At 55.0% G+C, this 15913-nt stretch overlaps 6 protein-coding genes across 6 annotated transcripts; 2 read left to right on the forward strand and 4 right to left on the reverse strand.

The window, feature by feature from the left end:
• Positions 1 to 222: 222 nt before the first annotated feature.
• On the reverse strand, positions 223 to 1167 carry F5Z01DRAFT_86720 (uncharacterized protein). Its single transcript, XM_046267190.1, has one exon. It carries the CDS (start codon positions 1040 to 1042, stop codon positions 425 to 427), a length of 618 nt encoding a protein of 205 aa, XP_046118601.1. The 5' UTR covers positions 1043 to 1167; the 3' UTR covers positions 223 to 424.
• A 637-nt stretch (positions 1168 to 1804) lies between these two features.
• On the forward strand, positions 1805 to 4418 carry F5Z01DRAFT_673825 (uncharacterized protein; the record flags this gene model as incomplete). The annotated part of the gene is made up of 4 exons (XM_046264975.1): positions 1805 to 2336; positions 2394 to 2619; positions 2668 to 2772; positions 2828 to 4418. 4 exons carry the CDS (start codon positions 1805 to 1807, stop codon positions 4416 to 4418), a joined length of 2454 nt encoding a protein of 817 aa, XP_046118602.1.
• Positions 4419 to 4812: 394 nt separating this feature from the next.
• F5Z01DRAFT_673826 (ribosomal protein L33) lies at positions 4813 to 5047 on the reverse strand (the record flags this gene model as incomplete). The annotated part of the gene is made up of 2 exons (XM_046264976.1): positions 4813 to 4859; positions 4918 to 5047. 2 exons carry the CDS (start codon positions 5045 to 5047, stop codon positions 4813 to 4815), a joined length of 177 nt encoding a protein of 58 aa, XP_046118603.1.
• A 1503-nt stretch (positions 5048 to 6550) lies between these two features.
• Positions 6551 to 8044, forward strand: F5Z01DRAFT_673827 (pyridoxal phosphate-dependent transferase; the record flags this gene model as incomplete). The annotated part of the gene is made up of 2 exons (XM_046264977.1): positions 6551 to 6944; positions 6993 to 8044. 2 exons carry the CDS (start codon positions 6551 to 6553, stop codon positions 8042 to 8044), a joined length of 1446 nt encoding a protein of 481 aa, XP_046118604.1.
• Positions 8045 to 8106: 62 nt separating this feature from the next.
• On the reverse strand, positions 8107 to 10087 carry F5Z01DRAFT_86712 (26S proteasome subunit RPN7-domain-containing protein). Its single transcript, XM_046267188.1, has 3 exons — positions 9355 to 10087; positions 8491 to 9299; positions 8107 to 8436 (listed from the first exon to the last, which is right to left on the reverse strand). The coding sequence occupies exons 1-3, from the start codon at positions 9811 to 9813 to the stop codon at positions 8238 to 8240; spliced, it is 1467 nt and encodes a 488-aa protein (XP_046118605.1). The 5' UTR covers positions 9814 to 10087; the 3' UTR covers positions 8107 to 8237.
• Positions 10088 to 12828: 2741 nt separating this feature from the next.
• On the reverse strand, positions 12829 to 14716 carry F5Z01DRAFT_87033 (sarcosine oxidase). The gene is made up of 3 exons (XM_046267192.1): positions 13666 to 14716; positions 13355 to 13598; positions 12829 to 13292 (listed from the first exon to the last, which is right to left on the reverse strand). The coding sequence occupies exons 1-3, from the start codon at positions 14492 to 14494 to the stop codon at positions 13022 to 13024; spliced, it is 1344 nt and encodes a 447-aa protein (XP_046118606.1). The 5' UTR covers positions 14495 to 14716; the 3' UTR covers positions 12829 to 13021.
• Between the last annotated feature and the right edge of the window lie 1197 nt (positions 14717 to 15913).

Genomic DNA, 15913 nt, shown 5'->3' on the forward strand with positions numbered 1-15913 from the left:
GGCTGCTGCGTGTGTCATGAGATGTGCCAAGACCAGGCGTAGATCGGGGGCGGCAAGCAGACAGTCAACATTCACTTATACCAGGTACTTAACTTTGAAGCCTAAATTGACGCCCAAGCACGCGGATAGAAGCTTTCTTCGCATTGGGACTTGGGAACCACCTGTTTGTAGTCTGAGTCTCGAACAGCGGTGTGCGCTCGAGATGACTGAAGTGCAAGCGACACCAGGCTTCAGTGGGGGGACAAGTTACAACACATGCAGAAAGTCAAAATAGCACCCCAGGGCAAACCGGGGAATCTCCACGAGCTCGTATGCCGATTCACTCTCCAATTACTCGAATGTTCACTCTCCGATTTTCTACCTTACTCATATGCCTGATTGAACATCTGTGGGATTAGAACCGTCGCTCCTGCCTTCTGCCTCACTAGAGGGAAGGAATGCGATGACGGCCATGGTTCCTGCCCCGTCCAGCTAGAAAGAAGAGTTTGGTAAGGTAGTCCGTAGTTCCCTCAAGAGAGCATCTCTTTTTTATCATCATCTGCTCTGCATCATTCTGAGCCCAACACTTTTGCTCCTCTCCCGTAAAGTAACCTGGGAACGTCCGCACAGAATCAGGTTCAGGAATCCTGAGCAACAGGCCTCGTCCGGTATGCCTCCTCAATCGCCAGCCGGTTACCGGCATGAACCGCCCTTCGACTTTGCCTCCTTCGGCGACGTTGATCACGGAGAGCTGGGGGACTTGCCGAGCCAAGCTGTAGCCAGAGCAACACCCAACGACACCAAGCGAACACCCGTCATTAAGAGAGCTCTCCTTTCTCATGAAGGCCTCATGTCCGAGGTGGACGCAGCAGATAGCTTCATGTTTGCAAGAAAAGCGCCTCCAAAGGAAGGTCAATACTGCGGCACTGCGCCGAAACCTCGAATTGATTTGACTCAACAAACCCAAGAACAACAAGAGCCAGACAAATCCCCCCATCAAGATGATGAGCAGAAGAGAGCAGTGTCTCCTGAGAACAATAGCCCACAGCATTCTTGGGAACATGATGGCACACTGGATCTGCCAGAGATGCGTTTTGACTTGTTGACAAGCTCCCCTCGTGGATCGGTCAGAAGCCAGCACTGCAACGCCGCAGCGCTATCGCCCAAGAAAGGGGTCGACGCTGGGAAAACATCGCCTCTCTTGACAGCTTTCAGCTCCCCGCATTTCACCAAACGGGCAGACGATATCATGGAAGGAGTACGCTCATCCATTCGCCACTCCACCGTCACACCTGTGGCCAATGTCAGCAGCCTTCAGAGCAGCATGTTGGACTTGAGCCCAAGAGTAGCGGTGTTGCCGGACAGCCACATCTATGGCAGATCGCAAGAGTCTCGGTGCAAGGACGAGGTGGTATACTCGCTCAAACACCATCGAGAACCAGGTACAACAACACACAAGGTACATCGCCCCTCGCAGGAAAGTAGACGCGATGGGACGAGCGAGAACACTCACCAATCCGGCCTATCACGTCACATGCGTTCTGCGAGCAGCAGTCATTGTCAGACTTCACCCCCAAGCGTCTGTGGAGACCTTGAAGTACCAGTTCACCAAACTCCCGCTCAAACCCGTCAACGCTCATCTATTGAACGTAAAAGCCATCCTGCAACTCGTCACACCCATCATGCACCTCGAAATGCCCGATCAGGACGTGACGTTGAGACTCGCACGGGTTCTCGGAACAGCAACGTCTCACGAAAGCGATCTGCAATATCCAAGCCTTATTTGATGAGACAATCCCGCCCCAAAGAGGACATGATGGGAAAGATGGCCGAGCACTGGAACGTCTGTATACAGATCTGCGAAGACGAGAAGAATCAAGCAGTAGAGCACATCGGGAAGCTTGAGGAAATCCTGATGCAAAGAGACGAATCTCTACTGGAAGCGCATGCCGCACTTGTCAACCAAGAGTCTCTTTCAAGAGGGCTCAAAGATCAGCTTGAGGAGCTCCAAGTCAAGCGCAATGAGTCATCTAAGCAGGAACAGGCAATGTCTGCTGAAATCAGGAAGCTTCGCGAACAGTTGTCTGCTTCCCAAGTACGCACTGCCGAGTTGGGCGAAAAGTACAAGATTTGCAAGACCAAGATTAATGAAGCAATCAAGGAACAGCAAGATCTCTATACACGCTCAAATGAGCACTGCAAACGGCTGAAAATTGAGCTGGAAAGGGCAGAGTTAGAGCGCAATGAGAAGACCGCTGCCGTAGACGAGGCACTGCAGTTGAGCCGGCAGAAGCGCGAGGAGATGCGAATTCTCGTCCAGCAGCGACTGGCGGAGCTTGAGAAAGAAGCACACCTCAGTGAGCATGACAAACCCAGATCTTGATCGTATTTTTAGACTGCTGACGACAACTCAGAGGGATGCCAGATCGCCCATCTCAGAGAGGAGCTGGATGAACAACGCAAGCTCTTCCAACAGGAAAAGCAAAACGCTGCCTATCTGCAGAACCAGTTCGACGCTGCAGAGCACAGAGAAAGGGACGTGCGCCAGACAATGGCGACACAGCTAGCGCGTTTGGCTGACGCTTTTTGCAATGCTGATCTTGACAAGGTCTCAAAGGGTTGGGATAAGATAGTTGACCTGTAAAGATTCTTGCCTGTCGACACGTCCGATGCTGACCTTGACTATAGTATCAACGACACTACTAGTGCATTGATTACTGCCGTAAAGGACATTCCAAACCAGGAAGCCCTTGAATTGCTGTTCAACAGCACAGAGGACAAAATGACATATCGGTGCGCGCACTTGACACGCCAATAGCCATGCACGGAATAGAGCTAACATGAGCAGTCTTGAGTCCGCACTGAAGAGGAATATCACGGACCGAGGCCTTCCAGAGAAATGGGGCCAACAAATTGCCGAGGTCCTCGATGCCTGCCTGCACGAGCAGCTCAGCGCTTTCGGTCAGGTTGACGCCGTGGAACGGATGGAGGAGTCTTTGGGCCGCATCGAAACAGCCACAGCCGGAAGCGAGCAAGGCTTTAAGGACATCATCAACAAGCTCGATCAGAACAAGTGTGACGAGCTAGAGACCTTGAAGCACGAGCACTTATCCCGCGAGCATGAGCAGCATGAAGCATTCGTCGCGCGTTACGAGAAGCTCAATAGCCGCGAGCGCGAGCTTCAAATCCTCATCGAGGACTACTCAGCCAAGATCGCACGCGCGGCTGCAGCGGACGCGAGTGGCAGAACCGCCGAGACGGTAGCCATTGAGTTTGGTAAGGCCGTGGACGTGGCCTTGGAGAAAGAGAGACGCTGGACCACGCAAATGTACAACAAGGGCACATCAGCACTCGAAACCATCAGAGCTCGCATCGATGGATTGGCTGACAACGCGCAGCAATCCTGGGACAAGGCCGGGGTCCTGGAGCAGCTGAGTGAGGAGAGGGGGCGTGTCATGCGCCTGACCACAAGTATCGCCAGGCTCGAGAAAGAAGCTTCCGAGGCCGGACCCTTGAAGGACAAGTGGGCGAAAGACATCCATCACGTTGATGCGCTACGCGCCCATCTGCGATCGCTGGCCAATACACGCGTTCCAAGAGTCGAAGAAGCCGCAGCCAAGCTCGGGGCCGTCGCGCGCATGAACCAAATCATCGCTTCCACATCCAGTTACTTGTCCACGGAGAAGACCTGGATAGTATCTCAGCTGGCTGCTTTGAAAGGCAACGCATCTCAAGCAGCACCAGCTCCAGCTGAAGGCCATGGCCATCCCAGAGGAAATGACGCTGAGCCTAAGGAGATGTGCAGCGTGAAAGCGGAGCAAACGCTTCCAGTCCCTGGTCCAGAGAAACAGTCAGCTGATGACTTGGATGTCGAGAAGTTTGCAAAGCAAGTCAGGGTAAACACCCCTGTCCTTCTCACACAGCCTTCGTGCGCTCCCGCTGTAGAGCAGGAGCAGCGGCAAAGGCGACAACCAGTCAAGCCTCGATCCATCCTCCGCCGGACGCGGAGCGTGCAGTCGGGCGAGAATGACAAGCGTCTAGACAACAACGGCGTCCGAGCCAATCTCAACCAGACCCAGTACAACCGACTGGTAGTCGCAGAGAACCCTGCCATCGTTTCGAAGGCGCAGATTGACATGATTCGTGATGGCTTTTTGTCAGCTGAGCAGACCGGACAGGGCCGAGACTTACCAGCTTTGAAAGACTTTGCGCAGGAGCAAAAGTCCAAGCATTTCGGGTTGCCAGGCAAACGAAGTCTTTCGATCGAAGGTCACAACATCCACGACATCGGCAAGCGATTCAGGAAAGGTTCGCAAGAGGTATCGCCTGGGGACCTGGCTTCCTTTCCCGTCCATCAGCAACCACCAATTGCAAAGGATCCCAAGAGTCGACGTCTCAATGTCCTTGGCCAATGTCTGCAGCGCAACCTAGCGGAGTAAAGTATCCATACCGACTGTCACATCTCTATCAGACACCCATGATATCAAGAACATTTGCTGCGGTGGGGGCATCTCTTTATCCTTTTCGACGACGCGATTCGGCGCGTCCCAAGAATTTTGCTAACATTTTTGTTGCTGTGTGGCAGGCTCAAAGTACCGAGTAGGTGAGCATGATGAAGGAGAAGAATCGAGGTCTGCGATGTTGTTGTATTCGTGGGCGCCAAATTTTGTACAAACATATGTACATGCGCGGTGTGCGCTGTGCTATTCCCAAACTCCAAACATTTCAATCATAGTAATACACAAGTTCCTCTTCCCATTATAATGGCTCCGTTCGATCGCGTGAGGGTCGCCAGCTCGTCAATGATGCCATTTCGTGCTTCGGAGACATCTTTTATTTCGATCGGTTTTTCGTTTCCAAGAAGAGGACCTTTTTGCGCACTACCAATGGTCAGCCAAACAGGAATGAGTCGCCGAGGGTCTGGGGGATTGATCATACCGATGGGATCGTACTTCATGAGACCGAGAGGCTTTGCCGCACGCGGGCGCTTGAATGTGTAGAAGTAACCCGTCTGTGCCATGGATACCAGCCGCGCCAGGATGATGCGAGACTTCTTTGCCTTGGCCATGGTGAGCGAAGGGCTGCGGGTTGGTCGTGATGGATGTGACTCGTGTCGTCACGGGTAAATTTCAAGGTGAGGTCGGTTCGTCCTGTCAGGGTTCGGCGAAAGGAAAGTCCGGCTACGGTACCTGGTGGGCTTGACCCACCTCATGAACCAAGAGAATGGAGCAACAGCGCATTTGGGTTAGCATGGAAATATATGCAATATTATTTCCGTTTCGCTCAACCGACGATGCATTTTCCAATCATATGTTGCAGGCTGAGGATGAGCGGGAGACTTGTTATTATATGAGGCTGATTGTGTGTCTATGTGGTAGCGGCAGGTACCTGCACTACCTGGAGTTAAGAACTTAATAAGAGGCCGCTGTGTGGCGGCGGTCAACGACTGGAGATAAGACCTATTACGAGCGCAGCAGGGGCGCGTACGCGAGTGCCCCCAACGTCTCAATCATTCAACGTCTACCGACGAATTTGTGTCGGCTTGTTGAGGTCTGTTCGTGGCCGATTCTCATAGCACGCTTCAAAGTGCCTGTGAGCCTCCTGTCGCTGACTTCTGGTGCGATCGTTGAGAAGCATCTGGCAGCGAGAACCGCGTGGGCGCGTCTCTGCTTTACAGCTCTCAACTCGCCGACAACGAGGACACAATGACCGCGCGCAATCTTCAGACCGTGGCGCGAGGCGCCAGAGGAACCACGAGCCTGAGCTCGGGTCGTCTCAATGATTTCGCCTCGAGATTCGTCAGTAAGTCATTATCATCATCTACTACTCCTACCTACCTACCCACCGTGGGGCCGTGGAAGACCGGAGCCTTCCACCTTCGCGTATAGTCACAGAATCGTGTAACATCAAAGCAGTCGCTTTGCTTCTGCATCGCTCTGCCGAGCAAGCCTGCTTTATCACCTCTCCTTTCCCCTGGTTGACATCCCGTCTGGCTTCTCCCGCGTGCCTACGACTGGTGGCGACCGCCGGACCCAGTCCGATCTCGGATGAAGCCGAAGGTGGGATGTCCATGCCATGACACCCTCACAAGGCAAAAGTTGGAGAGGGCGAGCTTGAAGGCGCGATCCTCTTTCTATGACTCTTCGTGTGCATGATCGCCAATCATACACAGGTCTTGCACTTATATATGCAGGAGAGAGCGATTTATTACGAAACAAGGTGCCTCCTGATCTTCCCGACTCCAGTCTTCACCCCACAGCGCCCTGGATAACAGCCAGGCGACTCTCCTTTTGACTTGACCATTACCACAAAAGCCATCAATTTCCCGGCATCCTTTCGAAGCAGCGCTATTCTCTCGCTCCTCGTTCACATCTCGGGCTCCAGACTTCTGTTGACCACCCATCACTAAACCTGGAAGAGGGCACCGTTCAAGTACCTTAGAGGCTTACCTTAGCTTACACCAGAAACTGTCCTAGGACGACGACCCCTCGCCGCCCCGCCAAAGCGACATTGTCAACAGCGCCAACTCCTCGAACCCCACCATCACCGACAATTTTCAACAACGCCCACCATGACGAGATTGACGGTCGACAACATCAACCCGCACGTGCGCGCGGCCAAGTACGCCGTTCGCGGTGAGCTGGCCGTCAAGTCGGAGGAGTTCAAGGCCCTTGTCGCAAAGGGCGAGGCCCAGAGCCTCCCCTTTGACGATGTGATCAACGCCAACATTGGCAATCCCCAGCAGCTGGATCAGAAGCCCATTACCTTCTTCCGCCAGGTGGCCAGTATCCTAGAGAACCCCCAGCTGCTCGAGAAGGAGGAGGTCCTCCTCAACGGGCTGGGCTACAAGTCCGATGTCGTCGACAGGGCCAAGTGGTTGCTGAAGCACGTCGGCTCCGTGGGCGCCTACAGCGCGAGCAATGGTGTCCCCGCGATCAAGGAGAGCATTGCCAAGTTCCTCGAGAGTGAGTAACCCTCGGCGTCGGAGATGGTTTGTCTAACTAGCGAACCAGGGCGCGACGGCTTTCCCGCCAACCCGGCCAACATCTACCTGTCGGCCGGTGCTTCGTCTGGTGTCAACACCCTCCTACACACCATCTGCGCCTCCCCCAACACCGGTATCCTGGTCCCCATTCCCCAGTACCCTCTCTACACGGCGACGCTCTCTGTCCTCGATGCCACCTGCGTGCCGTACTACCTCGACGAGGCCAAGAACTGGGGCACCGACATCAACGCGGTTCGCTCCGCCTACGAGAAGGCCAAGGCGGACGGGACTGACGTCCGCGCCATTGTCATCATCAACCCCGGCAACCCCACAGGAGCCTCCCTTCCCGAGGAGGATATCCGCCAGATCCTCGACTTCGCCGCCAAGGAGAACCTGGTCGTGATGGCTGACGAGGTGTACCAGACCAACGTCTTTGTGGGCAAGTTCCACAGCTTCAAAGCTGTGCTGCGCAGGATGCAGCAGGAGAAGCCGGGCCAATACGACGGCGTCGAGCTCGCCTCGCTCCACTCCATCTCCAAGGGCATGGTCGGCGAGTGCGGCCACCGCGGCGGCTACTTTGAGCTCTGCGGTTTCGACCCCGAGGTCGAGGCCAACATCTACAAGTTCGTCTCCATCATGCTCTGCGCCCCCGTCATCGGCCAGTGCTTTGTCGAGATGATGGTCAACCCGCCCCGCCAAGGCGACCCCTCGTTCGAGCTGTACGACAAGGAGCACAGCGGCATCTTTGAGGGGCTGCGCCAGCGCGCCAACGCCCTGCACAAGGCCTTCTCCGAGATGGAAGGCGTCGAGTGCGGCGAGCCCCAGGGGTCCATGTACCTCTTCCCCACCATCAACGTCCCGCCCAAGGCTGGCGAGGCCGCCGCGGCCGAGGGTCGATCACCCGATGAGTTCTACTGCATGCGCCTGCTAGAGGCGACGGGTATCTGCGTCGTGCCCGGCTCGGGCTTTGGTCAGAAGGATGGGTCGCTGCACTTCAGAACAACTTTCCTGGCACCCGGGACAGAGTGGACCGGCAGGATCGTCAAGTTCCACGATGAGTTCATGGACAAGTACCGGTAGACTACGCCCTTTGGGAGTAAAATGAAAAAGTAAAAAGACGTTGGTGCTTATTTCGTTCCCCTGTGTGCGAATGATACGATCCATGAAATGTATTGCCATGCGCGGTGCGAGCTTGTCTCGGCTCAAGTCTATTCATCTCACGTCATACGGAGTAAACTGGGCTCCATGTCTAGCTCAAGTGTAGATATATCCCCTACGCCCTCTCGCTGCCCCTCAACCGCACAGCCTGACCGTACTTTTGTAGCTTGGTGATCAGCTGGTCACCCTGGCGCACGACGTCCTGGTACTGCTTGTTCTTGTCGTCAGGTCGGTTGGTCTCAATAACACCCTTGCCCGAGACGCGGTCGATTGTGCATGGAATGCGGCCGCCGGCGATGAACTTGGCTAGATCCCTTTGAATTTGGTCAGCATGATCTTGAAGGGAAGCTCACGTAAGGTCCACTTACCGGTCGAGGAAGTCGACGGTCACGCCAAAGTCGACCGCCATGGTGTCCAGGCCGACAACGCGATAGCTCTGCAAAAGCTGCTGGTACGCACGGAGGCGCATCTCGCGCACAAACCAATTCTTGTGCTCCGACAGGTAGCGGTCCTGCGTCAGGAACTGCTCCTCAACTGATGCGAGTGACTGGAAGAAAGTCTTGTAGTTGCCGGTGTACAGGCTGCTGACGAGGAGCGCAAGAGGGCTGAAGTCAATCGCCATCTCCGCCTCGGGCTGGTCGGTGCTACTGCCAAGAGTCGTCAGGTTCACAACGCCGGCCGTGGCAGCCTTGGGGGCATCTTTGCCAGCGGTGTCGTCCGCGCCCGGCCCTGCACTAAGGGCGCCGCTGAGTGCGAGCAACCTGTCCTCTCCATCGCCAAGAATGGCCTTGATCTCGGGGGCATCAACTACCTTAGACTTGAAGTCCACACGCTTGAGAGACACGGAGCCCGCCAGGACGGAGTAGATCACCAGATTCGAGTACGTGCAGAGCTCGTAACTGGTGAATGTGGAGAGCGAGTCGAGGAGCAATGGGGCGGCGAGGTTGTACGAGCGAACAGTGAGGAGGTGAAGGCCCTCGTAGGCCTTGAGGCGGTTTCGACGGTCCCAGTCACCACCACTTTCGACGAGAGTCTTGGCACGCTCGACGTGCCTCTTGACGAGAGGCTTGTCGCCATAGAAGAGGCCCATCCGTATTATGGCCAGGACGAGATCGATCTTGGCACCGAGGATGCCCGTTCCTTCGAAAACACTCTCATAAGCAGCGATCGCTTTGTCCTGGCTTGGTGTCAGCATTCGGCTCGCACATGCTGAGATCGCTGTGACTCCCTACCTTGTCACCAACTCGGGCCCAGAACTCGGCACGCTTGCCTTTAGCTGCTGTCACTTCTGTGTCTCCGGCCTGCTCCACGGCTTCTTCTTCCTCTTTCTGGATCTCCGCCAGCTCCTTCTCGTTGTCCTGCACCAGCCGGTTGTACAACGCCTCATCCCACGGAAGGTTCACCATAGTGGCTGACGGCTTCGAGGCCACCATGCCCACCAGGCTAGTCCTCCTGCTCAAGGGACGCCCTGGAGCACTAGAGTTGCCCTCTCCGACGCTGTTAAAAACACCGGTCGTAGGGTGCGCCAAGTAGCGGTAGAAGGGTGCCATCTTGTCCTCAGTAATGGCATTCTGAAGTGCCTTGGCGGCAGCCTCTTGCGCCTTGCTAGTGGCGTAGCCATTGCTGAGAGTGAAGACATGCTGCGACAGCGGCAGCAAGGGCCACTTGGCGTATTGAGGGTCGGAGCCCATGATTGCTGCTGTCGCGTGGTGATCGCTTTATGTTGACCTAGATCCGATCGAGTACGTAAAAGTTCCGCCTTGGAGCAGCTCGCGGGACGAATTCTCCTTCGAATGGGAGTGAGTATTACTTCCGCTGCCGATCTGCAGTACTCGAAGGGTCGGAGAGATTGCGTTCGTACGAAAAGTCGAATGTTGATGATGGCATCAGAGTCGATCAAATGCGAAGGCAGTGGAATCGGAGGTGGGAAGTGACGCCTGAGCCACAGCTAAAGCTAGGGCATAGTGAAGAAACGATTGGCTGCAATCCCTTGAGTGGAGCCACAAGGCTCCGGTGCTGTGACGCGCCTCTGTCTGGCAGCTGGCCACTGGCACCTACTTCGGCTTAGTCAGCAGCGTATACAGGCTCCTACGGTGCGAAGCTTGAGCATTGCTCTCATCCGTACTTACTGACATCCTAGTAGTGGGCAAGCTCACGATAACTTGATCAATGACCTTCACCTCATTGCACGCCAGCATCGCGTTGCGGTGACTTCTTTAAAGACTTGCTAAGGATTTCTAGACTCGACATTTCGTCCCAACGGGCATCGACTGCTCGCGTCATGTCATGGCATGTCTCTCTCAGCTGGCTCTGCGCCTTGGAGAACATGGTGTCTTCAAGGCTCTGGTTCGAGGCTCTCAATGACATTGGTGTGGGATTCAATGTGAGCTTGGATTCTTGGATGCCTCTAGTCCAGACCGAATTTCCGGCTCCTCTCGGTGGTCGAACTTTCGCCACAACCCTGAAGAGCTAATGACCACAAAGACGATGGTTGTGTCGGTACACTTGTTGGAACGAGTAGTCAGCACGACTTTAGACTCTGTGTGTTGGTACGCGCTGTACGTTCACAGCAGACCCTTTCACATGGAATGTTGTTCTCGCCCGCCGGACCTTGAGATCAGCGGGGTAGGTTGAGCAGCTCGATGCACAACGCAGCCAGATATTTGTTGCAGACTGTGACTGCTATCGCGGCAAGACGTGTCTCGGCGCGGGATCGACCGACACGCAGTATTCACAATAGCTGAACCTTGTGCTGCAAGCCTCTCAAGAAGGTTGCCAAGTGCGTGACTGCAGGAGATCTGGGCATGGCCAGGACAGCAGACAGCCGGAGGTGTAAGTTGCCGTGCTTCTATACTTCTCCTAAGAGGATGAGTCTAGCGGCAATTGTGGGCAATGGGGGGTCCCCTCGCCCTCGAGAAGCGGGTGTTCCTAGAAGGCGTACATATCATTCCAAACAGGCAGAGAGCACCACGGAGATCATTCCACAAAATGTAAGCCATCTGAACGACGATCAGCCATGGGGCAACCACAAAGCAATCGGAGGAGTGGCATGCCTTACCAGACTCTCTTCTCGTGGCCGTGAGAGGTAACTGCCGGCGGCTCCCGATGATCTCGAGGCATGGGCTGGGCGCCCATATACTGATCAAGGTGGTCAGGTATTGGGTAGTACTTGAGAAGCAGCGTGGGATGTGTATCATGGAGGTGATGCGCACGTTACCTCTCATCGTTATGGGTGGGTTATTTCCTCCGGTGTCTTCGACTTTGCGCTGGAGTTGCATTGGACGTGGCTTGACAATACACATCCTTGCTTTTGGCAACTATTGAACTATCACCACGTCCAACCACCGTAAATGCAAATCTATCCGGGCCATGTGTAGAAAATTAGCACTGCAATCGACACACCGGAAGATATATACGGGTCAGTGCAGCGAAACCTGCTACACGCAAGTGCAGCTTGCATGTGTGTGGGAGGATGCGGACGCGGACAGCACAGGGTAGGTCGTGGGCGTACATGTCACTGGAAATATTCATCCACTACGTACATCGTAGGTCTGGAGGGAGTGCTGGGCGCGAGATAACAACGCTTCGATAGAGGCAGCCCTTTTGCCCTCCAATATGTTGTAGTCATAAATTTTGACTCGAGGGCACGCTCGACTTCTGGGGAATGGTCGCTGCTTATGTTGATAACGTCAAGGCGTAATGATTAACTTAGCAGCGTCTTAGCTTGCACAAGCGACGTCAGGCCTGCGCACTGTGCACCAAACATCGCCCACCCCTGTCGTCTTATGGTACTTAGGAGCAAATTCCGCAACCACAAATTTGACCTGGCCAGGGCGGCACTGGGAACGTATCATTGAGTTCGCTTTTGCCCTGGTCGGTGATGAACCATGGCTACCTCCCCAGGTAGCAGAGAGCATTGCCTGTGCTGTCTGCTATCCACGTAGCTGGCCTCAAAAGAGTCAAAAGTTCAAGCACGCCTGGGCACGATCATCCCCCCTCCCCCACTTTCCCACTTACCATTTACTCATGTGACGAACGGGAATCCGGACCGGACCCGTCTTACCCGTTCCGACTCGTCTCCGGGCAGTCAGTCTTCGTGTTCCTTCACCGCCAGGTCTCCAACGCTTGTTCTTTGGGGGGACCAACCTTGCGAGGACGCACGCAGGACGCCGAGTCATGGCTCTGCCCAGTCCAGCAGCTCTAAAGTTAACCAAGAAACTCAAATCCATGGATGTACTTATGTACATACTCCGATACTCGTGCCTTGTTCACTTCATCGGCCACGGGCCACCCCACGGGCCCACGGTCCCAAGTCGGGGATCGGCAGCGTGTGCATGGGTACTGGGTACGGGCACAGATCGATCTCACCATCACGAGCCGTGAGTCGCGAGCCGCGGGGCTGCTGTACAGCAGGGAAAGGCGTCCTACGTATACGCACATGTTGTTTGTGCCTAGCAAAATGTAGGATTGTACTAATCATCACCTGGGCAATGCATAGGCATGTCGTCGTCATCACATCTGTGCAGGCCTAGCCGGTTCTTTGATTGTCTATAGCCATCAACCAAGGCACAGGGGCACCAGAAGCATGGAAAGTGCATACTGTTGATTCTATAGCCTGTGACCAGGATCTGAAATGGGAAAGGAGACTGCTAATACCCACCAGATGATGCTAAAATGCCTCGAGTGAAGAAAGACAAAGACAACCCAAACTCCAAAAAGTGAGTGATCGAGGCGATAGACAATACACTACCGCCCCCAGTAGACAAAACTTCCCGTGCCGATGCTGTAAATGCTAGATGCCAAGTGCGCACGACGTAGCCAGGCGGTGGAGTCGACGACCTGCATGCTGCTCTGCCTCCGCCTCCCCTCCATCCCATGGTGGTAATCTGTCATGGGGTCCTACGCATACTCAATGTCATCAGTCCAGTCCTGTAAGTCGCCCGCGACCTGGTACGTGGGGTTCGCAGAGTGGCCATCACCGCCCTTCTTGTCCCAAGCCCAGCGATCGGTGAGCTCAGCGCTCAAGGTACCCTCCATTAGCTGGACGATGTAGTCCCCGATGACGGGCAGGAACTTCCAACCGTGGAAGGAGCCGCCGGTGGCGATGTAGAGATTTTGGGAGTGAGGGTGCGCCGTGATGAGGAAATCATGAGTCGGCGTGGAAGCATCCCTGGGAACCGAGTCAGTGTCATGCGTCCCGCGGAAAGCAGCAAGCAATCGCGGGCAACTTACCAGCACATCCGGTACGCATCAATGGGGACATGCTTGACCTCGTCTCCGTAGAGCCCGTTGATGGTCATGCGCGCACGTCTCTCGAAGAAGTCGAGGAACTTCCGGTCCGTCCACGTGTTGAAGAAGTTGCTCTCTGGAACCAGAGACATCTTCTCACCCGTGGCAGACAATGTCTGATAGTTTGTGAAGCACATGTCGCAGTTGAACTTGATTGTCCCGTCTGGGAGGATAGACATGCCCTCACCTGTACACGGACGGTCAGTATCATGAAGCAAGCGCTCGACAAGTGCCAGGCACGGTGCAGTACGTACCCTTCACCTGCGGCATGCAGTTCTTGAGCACCGGGACAGCTGCAAACTTGTCCTTCTGCGCGCCGTGAAGTTTGGCGTGGAAGCTGACGGCGCCTGTGGCCACCAGGCGGTCACCAATGTGCAGATACTTGTTTCCCGGAGCACTCTGCGCTAGGAGGGCAGGTGTCCTCGCGCCTGTGGCCATGAGGATCTGACTGGCATACAGAGTGCGGCCATCCTTCAGATGGATGCCCCTGCATTCTCCCGTGGGCCCCAGTGCCAGGGATGACATTTCGCCAATCTCATAGTGGGTGCCTGCGTCGATGGCCGCCTGCACGACCGCACCAAGTGCCTTGTCAGCCTCGGCAAAGCCAACCGTTGGGTTGTACAAGACTTTGCTCAGGCCGTCAAAGTTGGAGGTCGAGTACGCCTCCCAGCGCTCCCGGACTTCCTCCACAGTCATGTAGCGCGAGTCGTTCGCAATGCCAACCTCCCGGTAAGCCTGCATGCTCCTGTCCCCGAAATCCGATGGGTCTGCCCTCAGCATGCCGACCTCGTGATACCACGGGCTGTAGAGCTTATCCTTCCGCCACAATGGCATGGCTTTGCGGAGCATCTCCATGTAGAGCGTGTCCGGGTAGTCACCGCGGACAATCTTGTTGATGTCATGGGAGGCGGCCCTGGGGTTGGGGTAGTGGGCAGTGTCAACCAAGGTCACTGGCGTGCCCTGCTTAGCAAAGTGCAGAGCAGCAGAGGCACCGAAATTGCCAGCTCCCACGATGAGAACTGAGGAGGGTTCCTGAGTGCCACGGCGGGCATCCCCCTGGCTGATGGGGTTGTTGACTGTCATAGTAGCGTGTGCAGGACACAGTCGAGGGCGCAGGGCGGGCTGGCTGTCAAGTGTCTGAGCCTACTTGGGGAAGCAAAGTTTCGTGGAACTCTTGTGCCAATTGGAATAAGTGAAGTGGCAGTCGTGTGACCCAAGCGATGATGCAGAAAGATCCAAAAGCTTGAGTGAGATCTAATGGCAATCTAAGGTAGCTTCGTCGATGGGTGTCACTTGCCTTTATACGTGGACGACATACTAGTTGGAAGGAAGAGAGCAAGGGGTCCGCCTGAGAGGGGGGTGTAACCAGGAAAATAGATTGTAGGTAGTAGCGATGGGTCCTCTCCAGGCAGGCACCTGGTTACTAATTAAGTAGGTATGTACATGTCGGCAGGTAACTGATTTTAGATCCCCAGCTTTGGGCCAGCGCAAGCCAATCTGGCTGACCGTCGCTGCGCTGGCAGGAGATTCAGAACGACAAGAGCGCGCCACGACAGCGCAGGCATCGGTAAGCGCCGTCTGTGGTCACCCGACTTCGGGAATTGGCAGATCGGGTAACAGCAGGGCGATTGTCATGTCCATGTTGTCTCAGCAGCCAAAAACGAGAAGAAACGAAAAGGAAAAAAAGGGGGCCAGCGGAACTTCCAGTCGCCTCACCCTCCACGCCCGGCGCGGCGGTCACGCTTGTCCCGAAATGCATACTTTGAGGAAAGGCGGTGACTCGATACGGCCAAGGCCATCCAAGTCGTCATCACTCGCAAATTAGGCACGGATGGGATTGATCAGTCGGATCAGTCCCGGATTTGAAGCGATTGATTCTGTCTGTCTTGTGCCATAGCTTAGGTGCCTACTTGTTTGGCCATAGTGAGTGAAGGATTTCAATCCTTGGACCCAAACACTCGTGAACGTAAGTAATTAATTGCCTGCGAGGGCGAGGAAGGGGAATGCGATCTTCACCCAGGCGTGATGAGACTCGACTCGAGTGTGGAGTAAGAATCGACAGAGGGTCTAGCCTGGAGCAATGCCAGTAACGGCACAGGGGATCCTGGGACTCGGATTTCCAGGGGAGATCAACAACAAATGTGAGCTTTGGCCGATTGGTGCGCGGATCACTTGGGGCAAACAACCAACTCCAGAGGAGCCGACCACTAATGAAACAATCACGGATTCGACTGAGAATCTGAGATCATGCGTGGCTGCAGATGCGGAGGGAAGGAAGTGTGGGGACTGGATGGCAATCACCCCTCGAACTTTAAAGTACCTTAGTAGGGTAACGTTAGTGAAGGAGCGACTTGCTACGGGTGAGCTGGTCAAGTCAATACAATAAGGTAAAGTAAGGTACTAAGAAATGCCGAGCCCATATGCCATCGACAAGTTGACTCTCTGCGGCATCGCCAGACCGCGATCATGGCCTTTGGGACGTTTGCGCGCCATCGTTTCGAG

This window comes from Emericellopsis atlantica, assembly GCF_019669845.1.
Source record: "Emericellopsis atlantica unplaced genomic scaffold F5Z01scaffold_12, whole genome shotgun sequence".
Taxonomy (NCBI): Eukaryota; Fungi; Ascomycota; class Sordariomycetes; order Hypocreales; family Bionectriaceae; genus Emericellopsis; species Emericellopsis atlantica.